The sequence below is a fragment of the Dryobates pubescens genome, chromosome 3 (assembly GCF_014839835.1).
Source record: "Dryobates pubescens isolate bDryPub1 chromosome 3, bDryPub1.pri, whole genome shotgun sequence".
Taxonomy (NCBI): Eukaryota; Metazoa; Chordata; class Aves; order Piciformes; family Picidae; genus Dryobates; species Dryobates pubescens.
The window spans coordinates 3,285,694-3,300,152 of record NC_071614.1 but is presented as its reverse complement, the minus strand read 5'-3'; the positions used below and the strand labels follow the sequence as shown (position 1 = coordinate 3,300,152).

The 14,459-nt window shown below is 42.0% G+C and overlaps 1 protein-coding gene across 2 annotated transcripts in view; it reads right to left on the bottom strand.

Annotated features, from left to right (window-relative positions):
• Nucleotides 1-14,459, bottom strand: part of TOX (thymocyte selection associated high mobility group box) — a 208,434-nt gene that overhangs the window by 16,885 nt on the left and 177,090 nt on the right. For both annotated transcript variants that reach the window (XM_009904102.2, XM_054179297.1), the window contains 2 exons: nucleotides 11,310-11,540; nucleotides 222-302 (listed from right to left, as the gene is read on the bottom strand). In XM_009904102.2, coding sequence (XP_009902404.1) covers nucleotides 222-302; nucleotides 11,310-11,540 — 312 coding nt within the window. The remainder of the gene's footprint in view (nucleotides 1-221; nucleotides 303-11,309; nucleotides 11,541-14,459) is intronic.

Below are 14,459 nucleotides of genomic sequence, written 5' to 3'. Positions count from 1 at the left end.
TGGGCTGTGATGACACTCCCGGTCTGGAGCAGTGCTGTCTCTATGACCAGTAGCAAAAGGATGTCTTTTCATGGAGAGATGACTTTTTATTGAGCATTTGCACCTTAAACCTAAGTTTAAGGGGATAACAAACAAGGCTATTTGCACTAAATACTATGGAACTGAAAATGCTTTGCAATATGTCACTCTATATGTGTATATGGATATACATTATGTGTTACCTTGGATACAAGGCTTGCTCTGTAGGCAGCTAACTGCTTCAGATATTCCTTCTTGGCAGCTTCAGTTTTCTTTTTGTACACCTAAAAACAAAGAGTGTTACATTGGTAAATTAATCTGGCTTTGTTTTTACGTATCACCGGTGCGCCTTATGCATCTTCATAAGGTCCTTCTAGGTAAACAGCCTTTCCCCCTCGTGTTGCTTAAAGAGGTGAAACAATAAACATCAACTATCTTAAAGAAAATACTGTTTCAACTTTGAAACACCCTTTAACCACCCAGCAGGACTCAGGAAACAACATCCCTCCCAGCATCTCAGGTTTAATTTTCAACTGAAGCGCAGGGTGTGCTTTTAAACGGGACCTTTAGGGATGAGGAGTGGCAGGTGTGGGCCTCCCTACTGGCTTCCACTTGTGAGATGAGTTAAAACCCTCTGGGGAAGAAGAGAATATGCAAAAAGACATTCCAGCTAAATGAAGGAGGAGATGATGGCCCCACACAGATCAGCCAAGAGGTTGTCTTCCCTGGATAAACTGTTGGGGGCAGTCACAGAAGTCTCAGGGAGCTGCTAAAGATAATAAATGTTAGTCATTATTCCAGTCTTGATCCCATATCAGTCTAATTAACTTCTCAGGAGCATGGAGCTATTTCTGTACATTTCTCTCAACTCACCAAATTATTTTAAATGCAGCATGTGCACAATCTCCTAATAAAGAGCTCAGAGAATCACTTCAGTTTCGCCCAGATTTCAAGATCAAAGATTATCTGCAGGGTTAAGCAGGACCCCATAGCACTGCAGTAATGTGATGCTAGAAAAGCACACATAGATATTTGGGGTTGAAAGTTCTCAGGAGGAAAACCAGTTTCTGACCCTAGCTAATGCTTTGCTGTCAGCCATGGCAGTGACAGATTCAGGAGTAAGTCAGCATTTCTCTTTGCAAATATTGTCATGAATTTCTCACTCCTCAAGTTTTGGTTTGGTTTTTTTTTGTTGGTTTGATTGATTGCTTTCTTTTCTGAAAAGGTAGATTTAGGAGCCCTGCAAGCTTCTTGCCTTGATGTAACTATACAGGATTGACTCTTAGTCTTTCTGGTTGCAGGGGAAGCTTAAAAGAAATCCAAATGGAAGTTTTAAAAGTAAGGGAGACAAAGGGAAAGAAGCTTTACTTTTTTTATTGCTGTTATATTTCACCATTTTTAAGTCATATGCCAGAGGTTAATTCATCTGCCCAATGGCATTTGGGATTCACAACATAAAATGGAACTGCAGCTTTGAGCCTCTGCTGTACACTTCTCCAGTCAGGTGCACAACCTGGGCACCTGCAGAAAGCCTCCCTAAAGAGACTAAAAACTATCCGTCTTTCCCCTCCTACTCCACACTGCCTACTTAACTGAGTGACTCAAAGGCCAAAGATGGGCATAGCTATTTGTTACAAATTTGGGATGTTTTCCTGAGTTCCATAGCTGAAAAACACACAGGCACATCTCCTCCCCAGAGGGATGAACTTTAGCAAGCTCCAAAGTGATCTCTTTTGATCTTCCAATGCGCTCAAACCAGCAGAACCTGGAATGAAGAGGGCCTGGCAGCACACACAGAGGACAATACAGTGGCAGTGTCAGGCTGGAAGGATCCAGTACAGCACCATTTTTATAAAGAATGTGCCCATGACACATTTTTTTGTTTCACTGAGCCTTTGCTTTCAGAGACAGAACAAACCTCAGATACAAGCTGGCAAAACTCAGAGGCTGCCTAAAAGGATTAAAGATTTTGCTTCCCAGGGAAGCAAAAGATCATAATGGAAACAGAGAAGTCTTAGGTTTCTAAAAGTGTAAATATAAAGACAGAGAGAGGGGAGGGGGGAAAGAGATTGGTTTTAGCTGTGCAACTGTATCTGTACACCCTTGTAATTTCTGCAGATTAAGATAAATATATAGTGTTGGCTGGTCTCCTACTGCTGTGCAAAAACAAAAACCCCAACAAAACAACAAACTGGTAGCAATTTGCTTTTTAAGTCATAATCTCTTGTGATTATTAGGGAAACACACTGTTTGTTTTGAAAATGAATTTAAAAAGAAAAAAGGAAATAAATGAGTCAACAATCTGTTCCCAGCTGCTGAAAGGAATTTCAGCTTGACCTGCGGAACAAAGACTGAAGTCGCACCGCTTGGCGCATCGCGATGCCTCTGCCTCCTTCCCACAGCCGGCCTGAAAAACAGGGCTGAACAAAGAAATTTACACAGAATAATGATCTTCCAAAGATCACATATCTGCTGCTTCCACCTTGGGCTTGGCTTTGCATTACACAAATAGAAAAAGTGTGCACTCCTGCCGTGCTCCTCCAGTCAGGGCATATTGAAGGAGCCCTCTGGGACCTGACTTTTCCCTCAAACGGTCGTATTTTACAAGGTTAACTCAACAATATGAAGCTCACCACAGTTCTGCAAATCTCCATCTGACACATCACTGCTTCACAGGAACTTCATCATGCAAACATTTAATTATTTCCTACCTCAATGTCTACCAAGTTCATTTTATGCTTTGTCTCAGAATCACAGAATCAACCAGGTTGGAAAAGACCTCTGGGATCACCAAGTCCAACCTATTACTTAATACCCAACACCTCCTGATAACTAAACCCTGGCTCCAAGTGCCACATCCAACACCACCATTCTATGGTTCTGAGAAATTCTGGTTAGTCCTGGCTTATACTGAAAGTCAGGGTAAGTTCTGCCCTTCTTGGGAGTTCCTAATTTTCATGAGTAGCAAGAAGGTCTGGCTGTCAATATTTTTCTCTGAAGGCAAGTGACTGTGGCAGTGGGTAGCAGTTCCCTGGCTTTGTGCTGGACTGGACTTGTACTGGGGGCTCATGAAGGCAGGGCAAGTGAGGAGCATCCTCAGTACTTCTAGCAGCACCTCTAACAGGTCAGAGCAAGTCAGATGCCTCTCCCTGCATCCTTACAGTGCTTTTGGGGAGGAAAAAAGGCCTGTGCCATCATCCAAGCAAGCTCCAGAAAATGGCTGAAGCTCTTTTGAGTTTCATGCTTAAGACAATGCCAAAAGATGAGAGACATAATTCCCAATAATACATTTTTCCTGTAACCAGAAGCAGGTTTCTGTTCTCTTGCTTAACTATAGTGGATAGGGGCAACATTTAGTTTTATTTTTAAGGTCTCAGAAATCTTTTAGAAGGTCATTTTCCCCTCCTCTGTCGAGCAAGCCACAATTATTAAATAAGTGACTTGACAGGAACATATAGTTATGGAATTAAGTCATTTCTTGCTTGCTTTAATTCAATTAACATGATAATTGAATGTCAACTGACTGTCATTCAGTCCATAAAGGCCCATTCTGATTCAGCAGCAGATTTGTTTCCTTGCACAACATTTTATTTTTCTATATTGTCCCAGTTGTGAAAATTGAATGTTGGCAGAAATAACATAATTTGTCTGTGCAGGGTGGGTCAGCTTAATTTATGCCTATTCTCTTCAGCTTGCTGGAGACTAAACCAGCAAGATTACATTCATTTGTCTACAGATGGAAGCTGCCTACATTGTTTTCCTACTGTGCTCCATGAATGCAAATTTACACAGGATAATACTCAGGTTCTCAGTTTGTTATTTAATTGCATTTCCAAAATACACCCAGTGTGGTAGCTTCAAGCTCCCTTATGCTGCTCAGGAAAGCATGAAGCAGTGCAGGAGATACTTTCCAAAAGGAGTAAGTATAAACTCTACCTTGTGCACATAAATATGTCAGATAGCATTTGAATTAGGCCACCGGGGGAAAAGGAATGCCCTAGGCTCTCCCATTGTTAAGACAAGGGCCTGGGAGCAGCCCCCAGGCCATTGCAATGACACCCTTTAGCTCCTGTGCCCTGGGCTGACCACACTTGTGGACTACCAGTGTTGTAGCAACCTACACTGAGGGCTGAACTCAGTCTCTCTCCTATTTGGAGACTGGATGGGGCACTTGGTGCCATGGTTTAGTTGATTGGATGGTGTTGGATGATAGGTTGGACTCAGTGATCTCAGAGGTCTTTTCCAACCTGGTTAATTCCATTCCATTCTATTCCATTCCATTCCATTCCCTATTCTATTCTATTCTACTCTACTCTATCCTTATCCTAGCCTATCCTAATTCTATCCTATCCTATCCTATCCTATCCTATCCTTAATAGAGTTATAGATCCTTAAACTGACTGCCCAAAAGTTTCCTTTGGAGATGGAAGGGTTTGGGGCTGTATGGTTGGCCACAAGCACTCAGAAATACCAGTTTTACCAAATGAAACCCACAGTAGAACACCTGCACTTCTGTTTTATGATGCCAACTTCAGGCCATACTTTGGTTTATATATTTCAACTGCTGCTTAGGTCTTGTCCTCCTGGATCATAAATTCCTTGTGGCAGGCTTAGTGACTCCTGTGCTCTTCTACATACTGGATAACATGAAACTCATCACTGATATATCTAACTGAAATATACCTGCAATGCCTGGAGCCAAGTTTGTGTTCTGGTTAGTCATCTTTTCCCACTGAATTTCCTCTCAACTTGCTTGTGGAAAATAATCAACACATCCCAACACACTACACAGTAGGACTCCTTCCCTGTCCCAAGTGGCTTGCACCCATGCTCCCTTGGGGGAACAGACCTCCTTTCCACTAATCATCCTCACAAGAGCAAAAGAGACCTCCAAACCTCCTCAAACTTATCTTCAGTTTTGAGTATCAGGTGCAAATGGATGAAGGCACCACTGGCTACAGCCCCCTTTGATACTGGAGCCTTGAGGAGAATGAGCTAACTGACTGATGCTCTCAGGAGAAAAAGAGACTCACACAGGCACACATGTAGTCTGAAAAAGCTTTGTGTCCCCTAGCTGACAAAGTACATTCTGCAGAACCATGCTGCTCCCCTGGATTCGCCTAAACAGCTGCTACAGGGCAGCAAAGAAGGGGAAGTTTCCAGTTTATCTTGTGGATATCTCTTTAGAGCTGACCCTTGCAAGCAAATCACGTTTGTCTTCTAAAATGATGTACAAGTGCCCACATTTGTTCTGATGGGAAGTGTTCCAAACCTTCCCCAAACCAGTCTATGCAAAATTAGCAAACCAGAGAGCAGCATGACCCATTCTGTCCTTTTTGGTCTCCACACTGTTACTACCCATGGGAGTGTCACTTTCACAGGCTACGGTTACAGGAATGGCATCTGATAAAATACAGTAGGCTGCAATCCAGACTTAAATTCCACATTCAGACTGTCCTTCCTGGCTCTACATACCTAAGCTCATAGAGAAAATGTGCCTTTTTTTCTTTTTTTTTTTCCAAGAGGGAGACATATCTCTAGTTTTAATCTTCTGGTTTTGCAAGCAAAGGCACCTTAGAGCTGCACACACTCCTCTAAAATGTGAAGAGAGATATTCCCACAGCAGCCAGGAAAAAAAAATCCACCATCCTCAGAATTGCTTAATGGATACTGAAATATGTTCCCATTTGGTTTTTAATCTAGGTACATAGAGTAACAGAGAGAGGCCCAGGGCTAGCTGTATGGCTCAGCAGTCTCTTTGACTGTAGAGCATGAAAAAGACACTGATGACATATTAGAGGCTTAGGGGAAAGAAATCCGTCTTTCTGGCACGCAGGGGAGAGAGCACAGGCCAAATTCAGCTCTAGCACAAACAGTGAGACTGCATGGAGATCACTGGGAATTGCAGCCATTTGAGCCAGGCCTAAATTTGACCTCACAGGCTTGATGCTTGCAGCTTACAGGAGCAGGACTGCATGTCTGATCTGAAACCTGTTAGATGAAAGTTGGGTGCAAAGCAGATGACACCAAACATATGGTTTCTGTGGGGATTACTTGCACTTGCTGGTATTATTTGTCTTAAAAATAAGGCTATGAGCTTGAATGGAAGGCAATAATTGGGCCTAAATCCAGTTTTACATGCAAGTGCTTTAAGCTGTTCCTACTATGCATATGGATAAAGGGTGAGAAAGAAGAACAAGTAGAAAATTAACTCTATGGACCTGCTGTAGCAATTCCAGAGGAAGCCACAACAATGATGCAAGGGCTGGAACACCTCTGCTGTGAGGACAGGCTGAGTGAGTTGAGCCTGGAGAAAATAAAGCTCTGCGGAGACCTTCTTGTGGCCTTTTAGTGCCTAAGGGGGCCAGTAAGAGAAAGGGAGACAAACTTTTTAGCAGGGGCTGTTGTGACACTGCAAGAGGAGGTGATGGTTTGAAACTAGCTGGACATCAGCACAGCCTTGCACCCTGGGAGGGAGAAGGAGATAGGTTAGGTGCCTCCCGAGGCCAGGCAGAGCCAAGGTCTCCTGAAATGCTGATCTTGGGTCCATTTTGGTCTGACTTATGATATCTCACATCACAAGAGAAGCTTTGGAGACTTGAATTGTCCATCACCACTTGCAAACCCTCTCCTGATCTACCTGATTCATCTTGGCACTGAAGAATCTGCTGCTGCATCTAAAAGTTCCCCATGATCAAAAGAGAAACTTAAAAGATATGCTTTGCTATTTCTCATGCCCAGATCACTCTGGGTTATTTTTAGTGACCAAAAGAGAAAGCTTTGGAAGCCTGTGAGTTGTAACAAAAATGGTAAGAGCATCACAAATGTTGACACTAATGCAGGAGGACTTCAACGTACTTGAGTAATGGTAGCATAGTCCATCAGATGTTAAAGAATAAGCTGCAGCTTTTATCTAGTGGGTCTTTGAGCACCAACGAGGAGCAAATGACTCGATTTCGTGAGCTCTGAGGATTTGTCAGCTGCCTCATAAGTATAATTCTGGCTCTTCATATTCCTGCTGCTTCTAATTTAGCAGGACAGGCTCATAATTGAAGCAAATTAACTATTTACACTTGCCACTTCTACCAGGGGAAGAGGACACATCAGCAGGAAAGAATGAGTGGGAAATTAAATTCTTCCCACTTGTGTCAGATCTGCCCTTATATAAACACATTAACAGTAATTTCATGAGGCGTCAAACATAGGAATAAATACTGAGGGATAAAATAATGAGGTGTTGCTATTGAGCTGAACTGTTGCAGCTAATATTACTGGGTATGAATTATGCAGCCTGAAAGAAGGCATATGTTACAAGCACTCAAGCAGTTGCTTCCCCAGCTTCCTCTGATCATTGCATTTGGGGTTCTTCAGGTGAATCCAACCTCCTTCATGCAAGGCAGGGCTAACATTTAAGTAAGCACGCATACACACCTATATGTACATACAGGAACTAAGCTCTTGATAGGAGGCCAGATTAATTCTTGCTAGATTTCAGCTAGGTCACTGAAGTTACACCAGAGATTAATTCTGTTGAATGCTGAACAGGCATTCAGGCCAATCCTTACAATAATAGCTCATTTATTACGGTCCTTGGCTGAAGTTTTACACTTAGACTAACGTAAACAAGAACATTTTGTTTGTAATTTGCCACATCTATTACAGCTTTACCAGGACTCCAATTAGAAACTTAAGGTTCATTTAGTACACACACACATCTGGTACTGATTTAAAATGACTTTCCTTTTTCATCTAAGGACAGAAAATGACCTAAGTAGCCTTTTTACCCAGTTTGAACCAGCGTTCTGTCTGAAAGCCAGAGACTCAACCATTTAGCACGCTGAACTCTCTTTCCTGGGGGCTATTTTCCTCCCCTTTGCAGTAAAAATGTGTGCAAAGGGCAAAGGTGTACATAAATAAGCTATAAAAATGGGATGCACAGAGTGTAGTACTGACTATGGAGAAACCAGGGTTTGTGATCATAAGAGAGGAACTAGAAAAGCCACTGAAAATACCCCTGCGCTGAGGCTTCAGCACCGAGGGGAATGTACCTCCACATGCTGTTGCTACAGCTGCTTTTCATTCACAGGTTTGGTAATCTGAACAGTTTCAGAAAACGTTTTAAAATGTTAAAAGTTGAGAGAAAATGCCCAGCCCCTGCTCCTGATTCTGGGACTCAATTCGGCATTGGAGAAGAAACCTTGACTGAGTCCACCACCAGCACTGAAGATCTTCTAACTGCTAAACTGCCCTGTGCAGAAAGTTTGGGACATATAAAACACAGGCACACTCTGAAATTAATGGGAACAGTTGTAGCATATGACCCAAAAATGCAAATGTCTTTGTATGGTAAAATAAGAGGGGAAGTATGCTGGGATCTGCTTTAATAAATGGCAGCGCTCTCACAGGAGCGTCAAAGGGTTATCTCTTTCAAGTCTAATTCCCCCCTGACTTAAGGCACCCACCATCACCTAGCCCATGCTAACATTTCCTTTTCTTGTCATTCAAATCCTACTCTTCCAAACAACATTTTCCTACTTCCCTGACAGTTTGAAAAGCATACGTGGTTCTTGCACAAATCCTTTCAAGCTGCAGTCTGATATGTCAGGTTATCAACGTTTTGTTGCAAAGGCTTGGACATACATATACTGCCCTCAGGTCTTTGCTGTACTGAGTTTCAATACCTTCATTTATTCTGTGGTCAGTCTCCAGGAATAAACAAGAAGAATTCTATGCATTTCAGGAAAAAAAAAAAACCCACCACAAAAAACTGGCTCAGGTTGCAGGAACAAAGAAGATCTCGTTTTGGCGTGGACACATGAAAGTTATTCTTCTTTCTGAATAGCTACATTATGTCCTACTTTCTGATTCATCTATATTTACTATTTCAATAGTAAAAAGAGTTCCAATTCAGGAAACATAATTCTATTTAAACTCCAGAATATGCATTAGCTTCCAAAACATAAAAGCCAGAAGCTTTATGATAATTGAATCCTTTTTCAGCAAGTATAATTCATCAACAAAGTACTCCTCTAATGATGTTATTGTTTCTTTATTTAACTATTTTTGAGTTCCTGAAGCTTCTTCAATGCTAAATTCCAAATGCTACATTAATCATCTGTATTTTTAGAGTCCAATTTCCCTAGCAGAGACATAGGTTTCATAACAGTTACTAATGCTCTGGATCTGAAGAAAAAATTAGGCCTTTAAAATACAGGCTACAGTCAGTTAAGATGTCTTGTAATCATTACTTTGTACTATTACATCCCTAATGGAATAAAGGAGGAGTTTAGATTTATTCTAGAAAATAGGATTGCTATTATTTTGTGTGTGTGTGTGTTAATATTTATTTTTAAATAGGGACTTTTGTTCTTTTTCTACAGCGCTGGATTAGAAAGGGCCTGGAGCTTCAACAATCTGCTTAATAGATGATAATGAGTAGGCAAAACGAGTCAAAGAGCAGCAAAGAAATGCTAACTCCAACTCTTGGAATAATTGGCTTGCAAATCTAGTTGTAGCCATTTTTTTTTGCCTAATGGATATGTCATGTGGATTCCATCACACAGCATTCTGCTGTGTTCCAGCTTAAATTAAGGACAACAGAGATAAGGAAAAGAAATGTTTTGGGGTTTTTTTTTCCTGCCATTCCAGTGCAGGGATTATTCAGTTATTGCTTTCAACCATAAATAAAAAAAACCCTCCAAGTTAAAGCTGGAAGTTTAGGTTTTCTCACACTGCATTTACACAGGGTTCCTGTGGAAAGACTTCAGTTTTCTGCTGGGATTGCTAACAAAATGAGAAGCTCAAAGGAAATGTGCATTTTGTAGTCTTTTAGGTTTATCTCCATGATAAAGTCTTGAACTATTACTCAACAGTTGGACTTAGAATCATAGAATCAATCAGGGTTGCAAGTAAGGGTCATCTAGTTCCAACCCCCTTGCCATGGGCAGGGACACCCCACACTAGATCAGCCTGGCCAGAGCCTCATCCAACCTGGGCTTAAACACCTCCAGGGATGGGGCCTCAACCACCTCCCTGGACAATCCATTCCAGGGCTTCACCACTCTCATGGGGAAGAACTTCCTCCTCACCTCCAGCCTGAATCTCCCCACCTCCAGCTTCATTCCATTCCCCCTAGTCCTATCACTACCTGAGATCCTGAGAAGTCCCTCCCCAGCCTTCCTGTAGCCCCCTTCAGATACTGGAAGGCCACAATAAGGTCACCTCAGAGCCTTCTCTTCTCCAGACTGAACAGCCCCAACTCTTTCAGTCTGTCCTCACAGGAGAGGTGCTCCAGCCCTCTGCTCATCCTCATGGCCCTTCTCTGGACACCTTCCAGCATGTCCATATCCCCCTTGTAATAGGGGCTCTAGAACTGGACACAGTAGTCCAGGTGGGGTCTCACCAGAGCTGAGTAGAGGGGCCCTTGATCTTAGAGGTCTTTTTCAACAGCAACTATTCTATGATTCTATGACATAACTTTGGTCTTTGCTGGACATATTGAAAAAGGGAGAAGAAAAAGACAACACAACAAAATAACCCTGACATGCCACTTCTTTGATCTCCTGCTCAGAAAGTTGCCTTTCCTCTAGTTAAACCTTCCAAATGCTGACCTTATTCAACCATGGATACCAGACACAGTAAGTTTGAGTTTTCAGGCAGTCAAAGTTTTGGATCCATCTCTGCCTACCTCACTGCAGCACCAAGGCTTTTCCATGGAAGATAGAAGCAAGTATGGAATAGGATTTCCACAGCCCACATGTATGTTGGGAATATCCCAGAACACTGTCAATCTGTCAGGGTCCATCCTAGATCCCTCTGGGTGAACACATCTCTAATTTCTCTCATAAAAGCCCAGTGGGTCAGGAGAAGATGGGAGCTCAGGTCCCTTTCTGGCATCACGGGGCAGGGACCCATATGCATCTGGGAGCTCAGATATATGTCAGGTCCCACTGCACAGGTATAGTTTTTGGCAGCAAGGTCCTCTCACACCACACAGTCATAGACAAGGCAATGCCATCATGCCATCATGGCATAGGACTGGCATAAACCAGTCCTAAGTACAACCCACAATGTTACATCACACCCCAAAACTAAAAGAATTCCTCTTAACTGGTGTCACAGAGAAGCAATGAAACAATACTCTCCTTATCTCAGCTTCTTTAAATCACATGCCTGAAATGGCACATACTCAAGTTTCGTCCCAACAAACAAAAGAAGCTGCCTACAGTGCTTAGATGACCCTGATAGCACTTCCTTGAAACAAAGCCTCTGAGCTACAGCACATTTTGTACCTGTTTTTGTTCTTCACCTAAGCCGTCCCACATTGAAGCTACAATTTTAGAGACTTCACCAAAAGTAGCATTGGGGTTTTGGCCCTTGATGGCTGCTTGAGTGTCTCGAAAGAATAATGCATAGGCAGACACAGGCTTCTGTGGCTCATTTGGGTCCTTCTTCTTCTTCTTTTTGGGAGTTTTGGGTTTCTTGCCCATATCTGAAGCAGGTCTCTTCTCTCCACCATTGACCTGCAACATAAAAGCAGAACGGTGCTATAAAAAAAGGCTAATTTAATTCAGTCCATCCATTGACACTGCTTCTGTGGTACTCAGAGATTTTGGCTATTGCATGCAAAAAGGGAATTTCAGTTGTCATCCTTGACAGGCCAAATATTGACACCCTCTGACTTAGTCCCATATAAAAATCCATAAGCATTCCAGATTAGGTAACTTTCCCCCCTCAAAACGCTTTACACTTTGCTTTCATATAATTGTTATAATCTCATTTATAGTTGACCTGGTCATCTTTTCACCTCTTCTAAGTTTTATTGCTAATGGCTATAACATGCATACCATGAATAAATTGAAATGAAATTAGTTTCATTACAGCCTGACCACCAGTTCAGCCACGTGAACCACCTGTAGGCAGCAGAAACGCCGTCATTTCTACCTTTCCCTCATCCTCACTCTTTCCCAGGACTACCCAAGACTAGTGTTCAAAACAATGATGGGACACCTTCTAGGGACTTTGAAGAGGATCTGATGGTGAATGAAATGATTCAGGCTAAAGACATTTCACTAAACATCTTCCAATTAAAATCTGAAGGAACAAAGCTTTACCAGTACAGACAGACTAGACCCCTTTGGACTATCTCTTCTGATCCATCTGGATTTAGCTGTGTAGCTTTTCCCCTCACTCATGTAAAAGCAATATTATTTTCTAAAAGTTTTCCTTGCTCAGAGTATTTTTGGATCAATGAGATCTAAAAGTCCTCTGTGTGTTAGGACACCACATCAAACTACCTTTGCACCAGGCGATACGCTGAAGGAACTTGTGCAAGAAGACTTCCGGCAAGCTGCTGTGAGAACAACTCTAAAATCTTACTCTCCAAACTAAATGATCAAGAGACTTCAAAAGCCCACTGTTAAAAAGTGAGTACTCACAGGGGAAATTCTGTTTGTCCTATATGAAAATAACGAAATAAAAAGAATACCAGAATTCCACTACTAATAACCTTGCAAATGGCTGAGATGATGGCCTACCTTATGCTCCCATCACTCTATCAGCTTCATAGACTCCACTCCTAACCACCAAAGCAGAGACAGATGGGAAATAAAATAAAAACCATATATATTCTGCTAGGCATAGACTTGTGCCTCCAAATCCCTGGAGGTGTAGTTAGCTCATGGTAATCCACCTCCTGTCATGGCTTATTGCTTAATTATGGTGATGTATTTAACTTATTTATCACAAGAAAGCAATAATCTTTCACTTTAAAAAAGTGTGCATTAACCATGTTGCACACATAATAGATCACAAGAATATCTAGAGCAGGATTTAAAACTATCAAGTAAGGCACCTCGTTGATATCTAAGCATCCCCTGAGAAGCTGGAAAATGTCTATAAGCATATTTAAAATAAACTGCAATAGTACCAAAGCCTTTAATGGAGCTAGGAGAGCTGTTTTATGCACACTATCTTGCAGTAATCGCTGTAGTTTAAAATAGATTTTAATCAAGCACCATCTGCATAATAGGCTGAACAGACAACATAGAATCCCACTTATAACTCTTATCATATAAAGTAAATATTGTAAAACCTCCGCCACATAAAGAGAATATGCTGCAGCAGTTCTCCAGTCGTCATCTTTCTGCTAGTTAATTCTTCCCACTTCCCTCTAAAAGACATTATTTGAAATTCTCTCATAAGTGAGATTCAAATGAGCGTGGAAGAAGCCCTGCTACCCATCTAGGAACAAATAGATGCTTGCAAACCAGCAACGCTTCCAGCGGCTCACAATTATGCTTGGCAATAACTGGCTACATGGTTAATGACCCAACAGCATGAATGATGGCAAGAATTACAGAAATGCAATACTCCACCGCTGAGGTGGTCAGAATAAAGCCTGTGGAAAGTGGCCACTTGGTTTGGAATGTTTGTATAGTGACTTACAACCACTGGGTTTTAATTTCTCCCTTTTAAAATCCATCTAACCATAATCCCACACACTAGATTCAGAATGAAAGAGACATAGGGCTGTGCACCAGTTTTATCCTTCACCTGAGCCTACATTTCATAGTTCCATGGACTTAGAAGCTTTCTGATAGCCTTATAAAAGCACTACTGTGGTCACTGATCTAATGGCCAAGCAACCACAGCTGTCTTGCTTTGAGAGCAACAGTGTGTAGGGCATCTGTGATTCTGTGATCTGAGCCCTCCATAATGCAACCCCTTCCCCTTTTCAATTCACATGCAAGGGAATATATGATATTTAGAGTAAAAAACCCAGAAAAGTCTATATGAAAGAGCCTTTATGAGAATGAGCATTGCCAAAAGATATTTAGCAGCTGCTGCCATTAGTTCTGTGTATGTTGGATACAGCTTAAACCAATTTGAATATTCACCACAGAGTGAACAGCCAAGAAGTTCAGTACACGAACAACTACATCAGTTTGGGAAGTTTCCTTATTACTGGCACTTGGAATATGTACATTAAGCTGAAATGGTCATTTCCTCCATGCATGGCAATCAGCAGTTCACCAGGGATTCAACTGCATTTCTAGTCCAAGTGTATACAAGACACATATTTGCTCATACCTTCTGTCATCCTCTTTCTATACACTCATGCAAACAGGAAGAGGACACCGGGATGTCTGTATTTTATTCCTCCAGGTGGAACCAGAAAGGTAGCTGTCAGGGATTTCTCTACCAAACCTGCTAGCAGAGGGCCAGTGGTTCCTGTTTCACACATCAGGCTGGGAATTCAGCCACAGAATGGCTGTTCTATCTCTTCCTGTCCCCATCCTGTGTCTTCTTTTACTGGGAGGGGGATTTCTGGTGTGAGAAGCAGCCCTCCAAAGCACCTCTGAGAAAATGCAATACTGTAGTAGCTGGAGAGAAAGATCTCCATAGAAAGCTGAGCTATTCTAACTATCCATACCCATCCC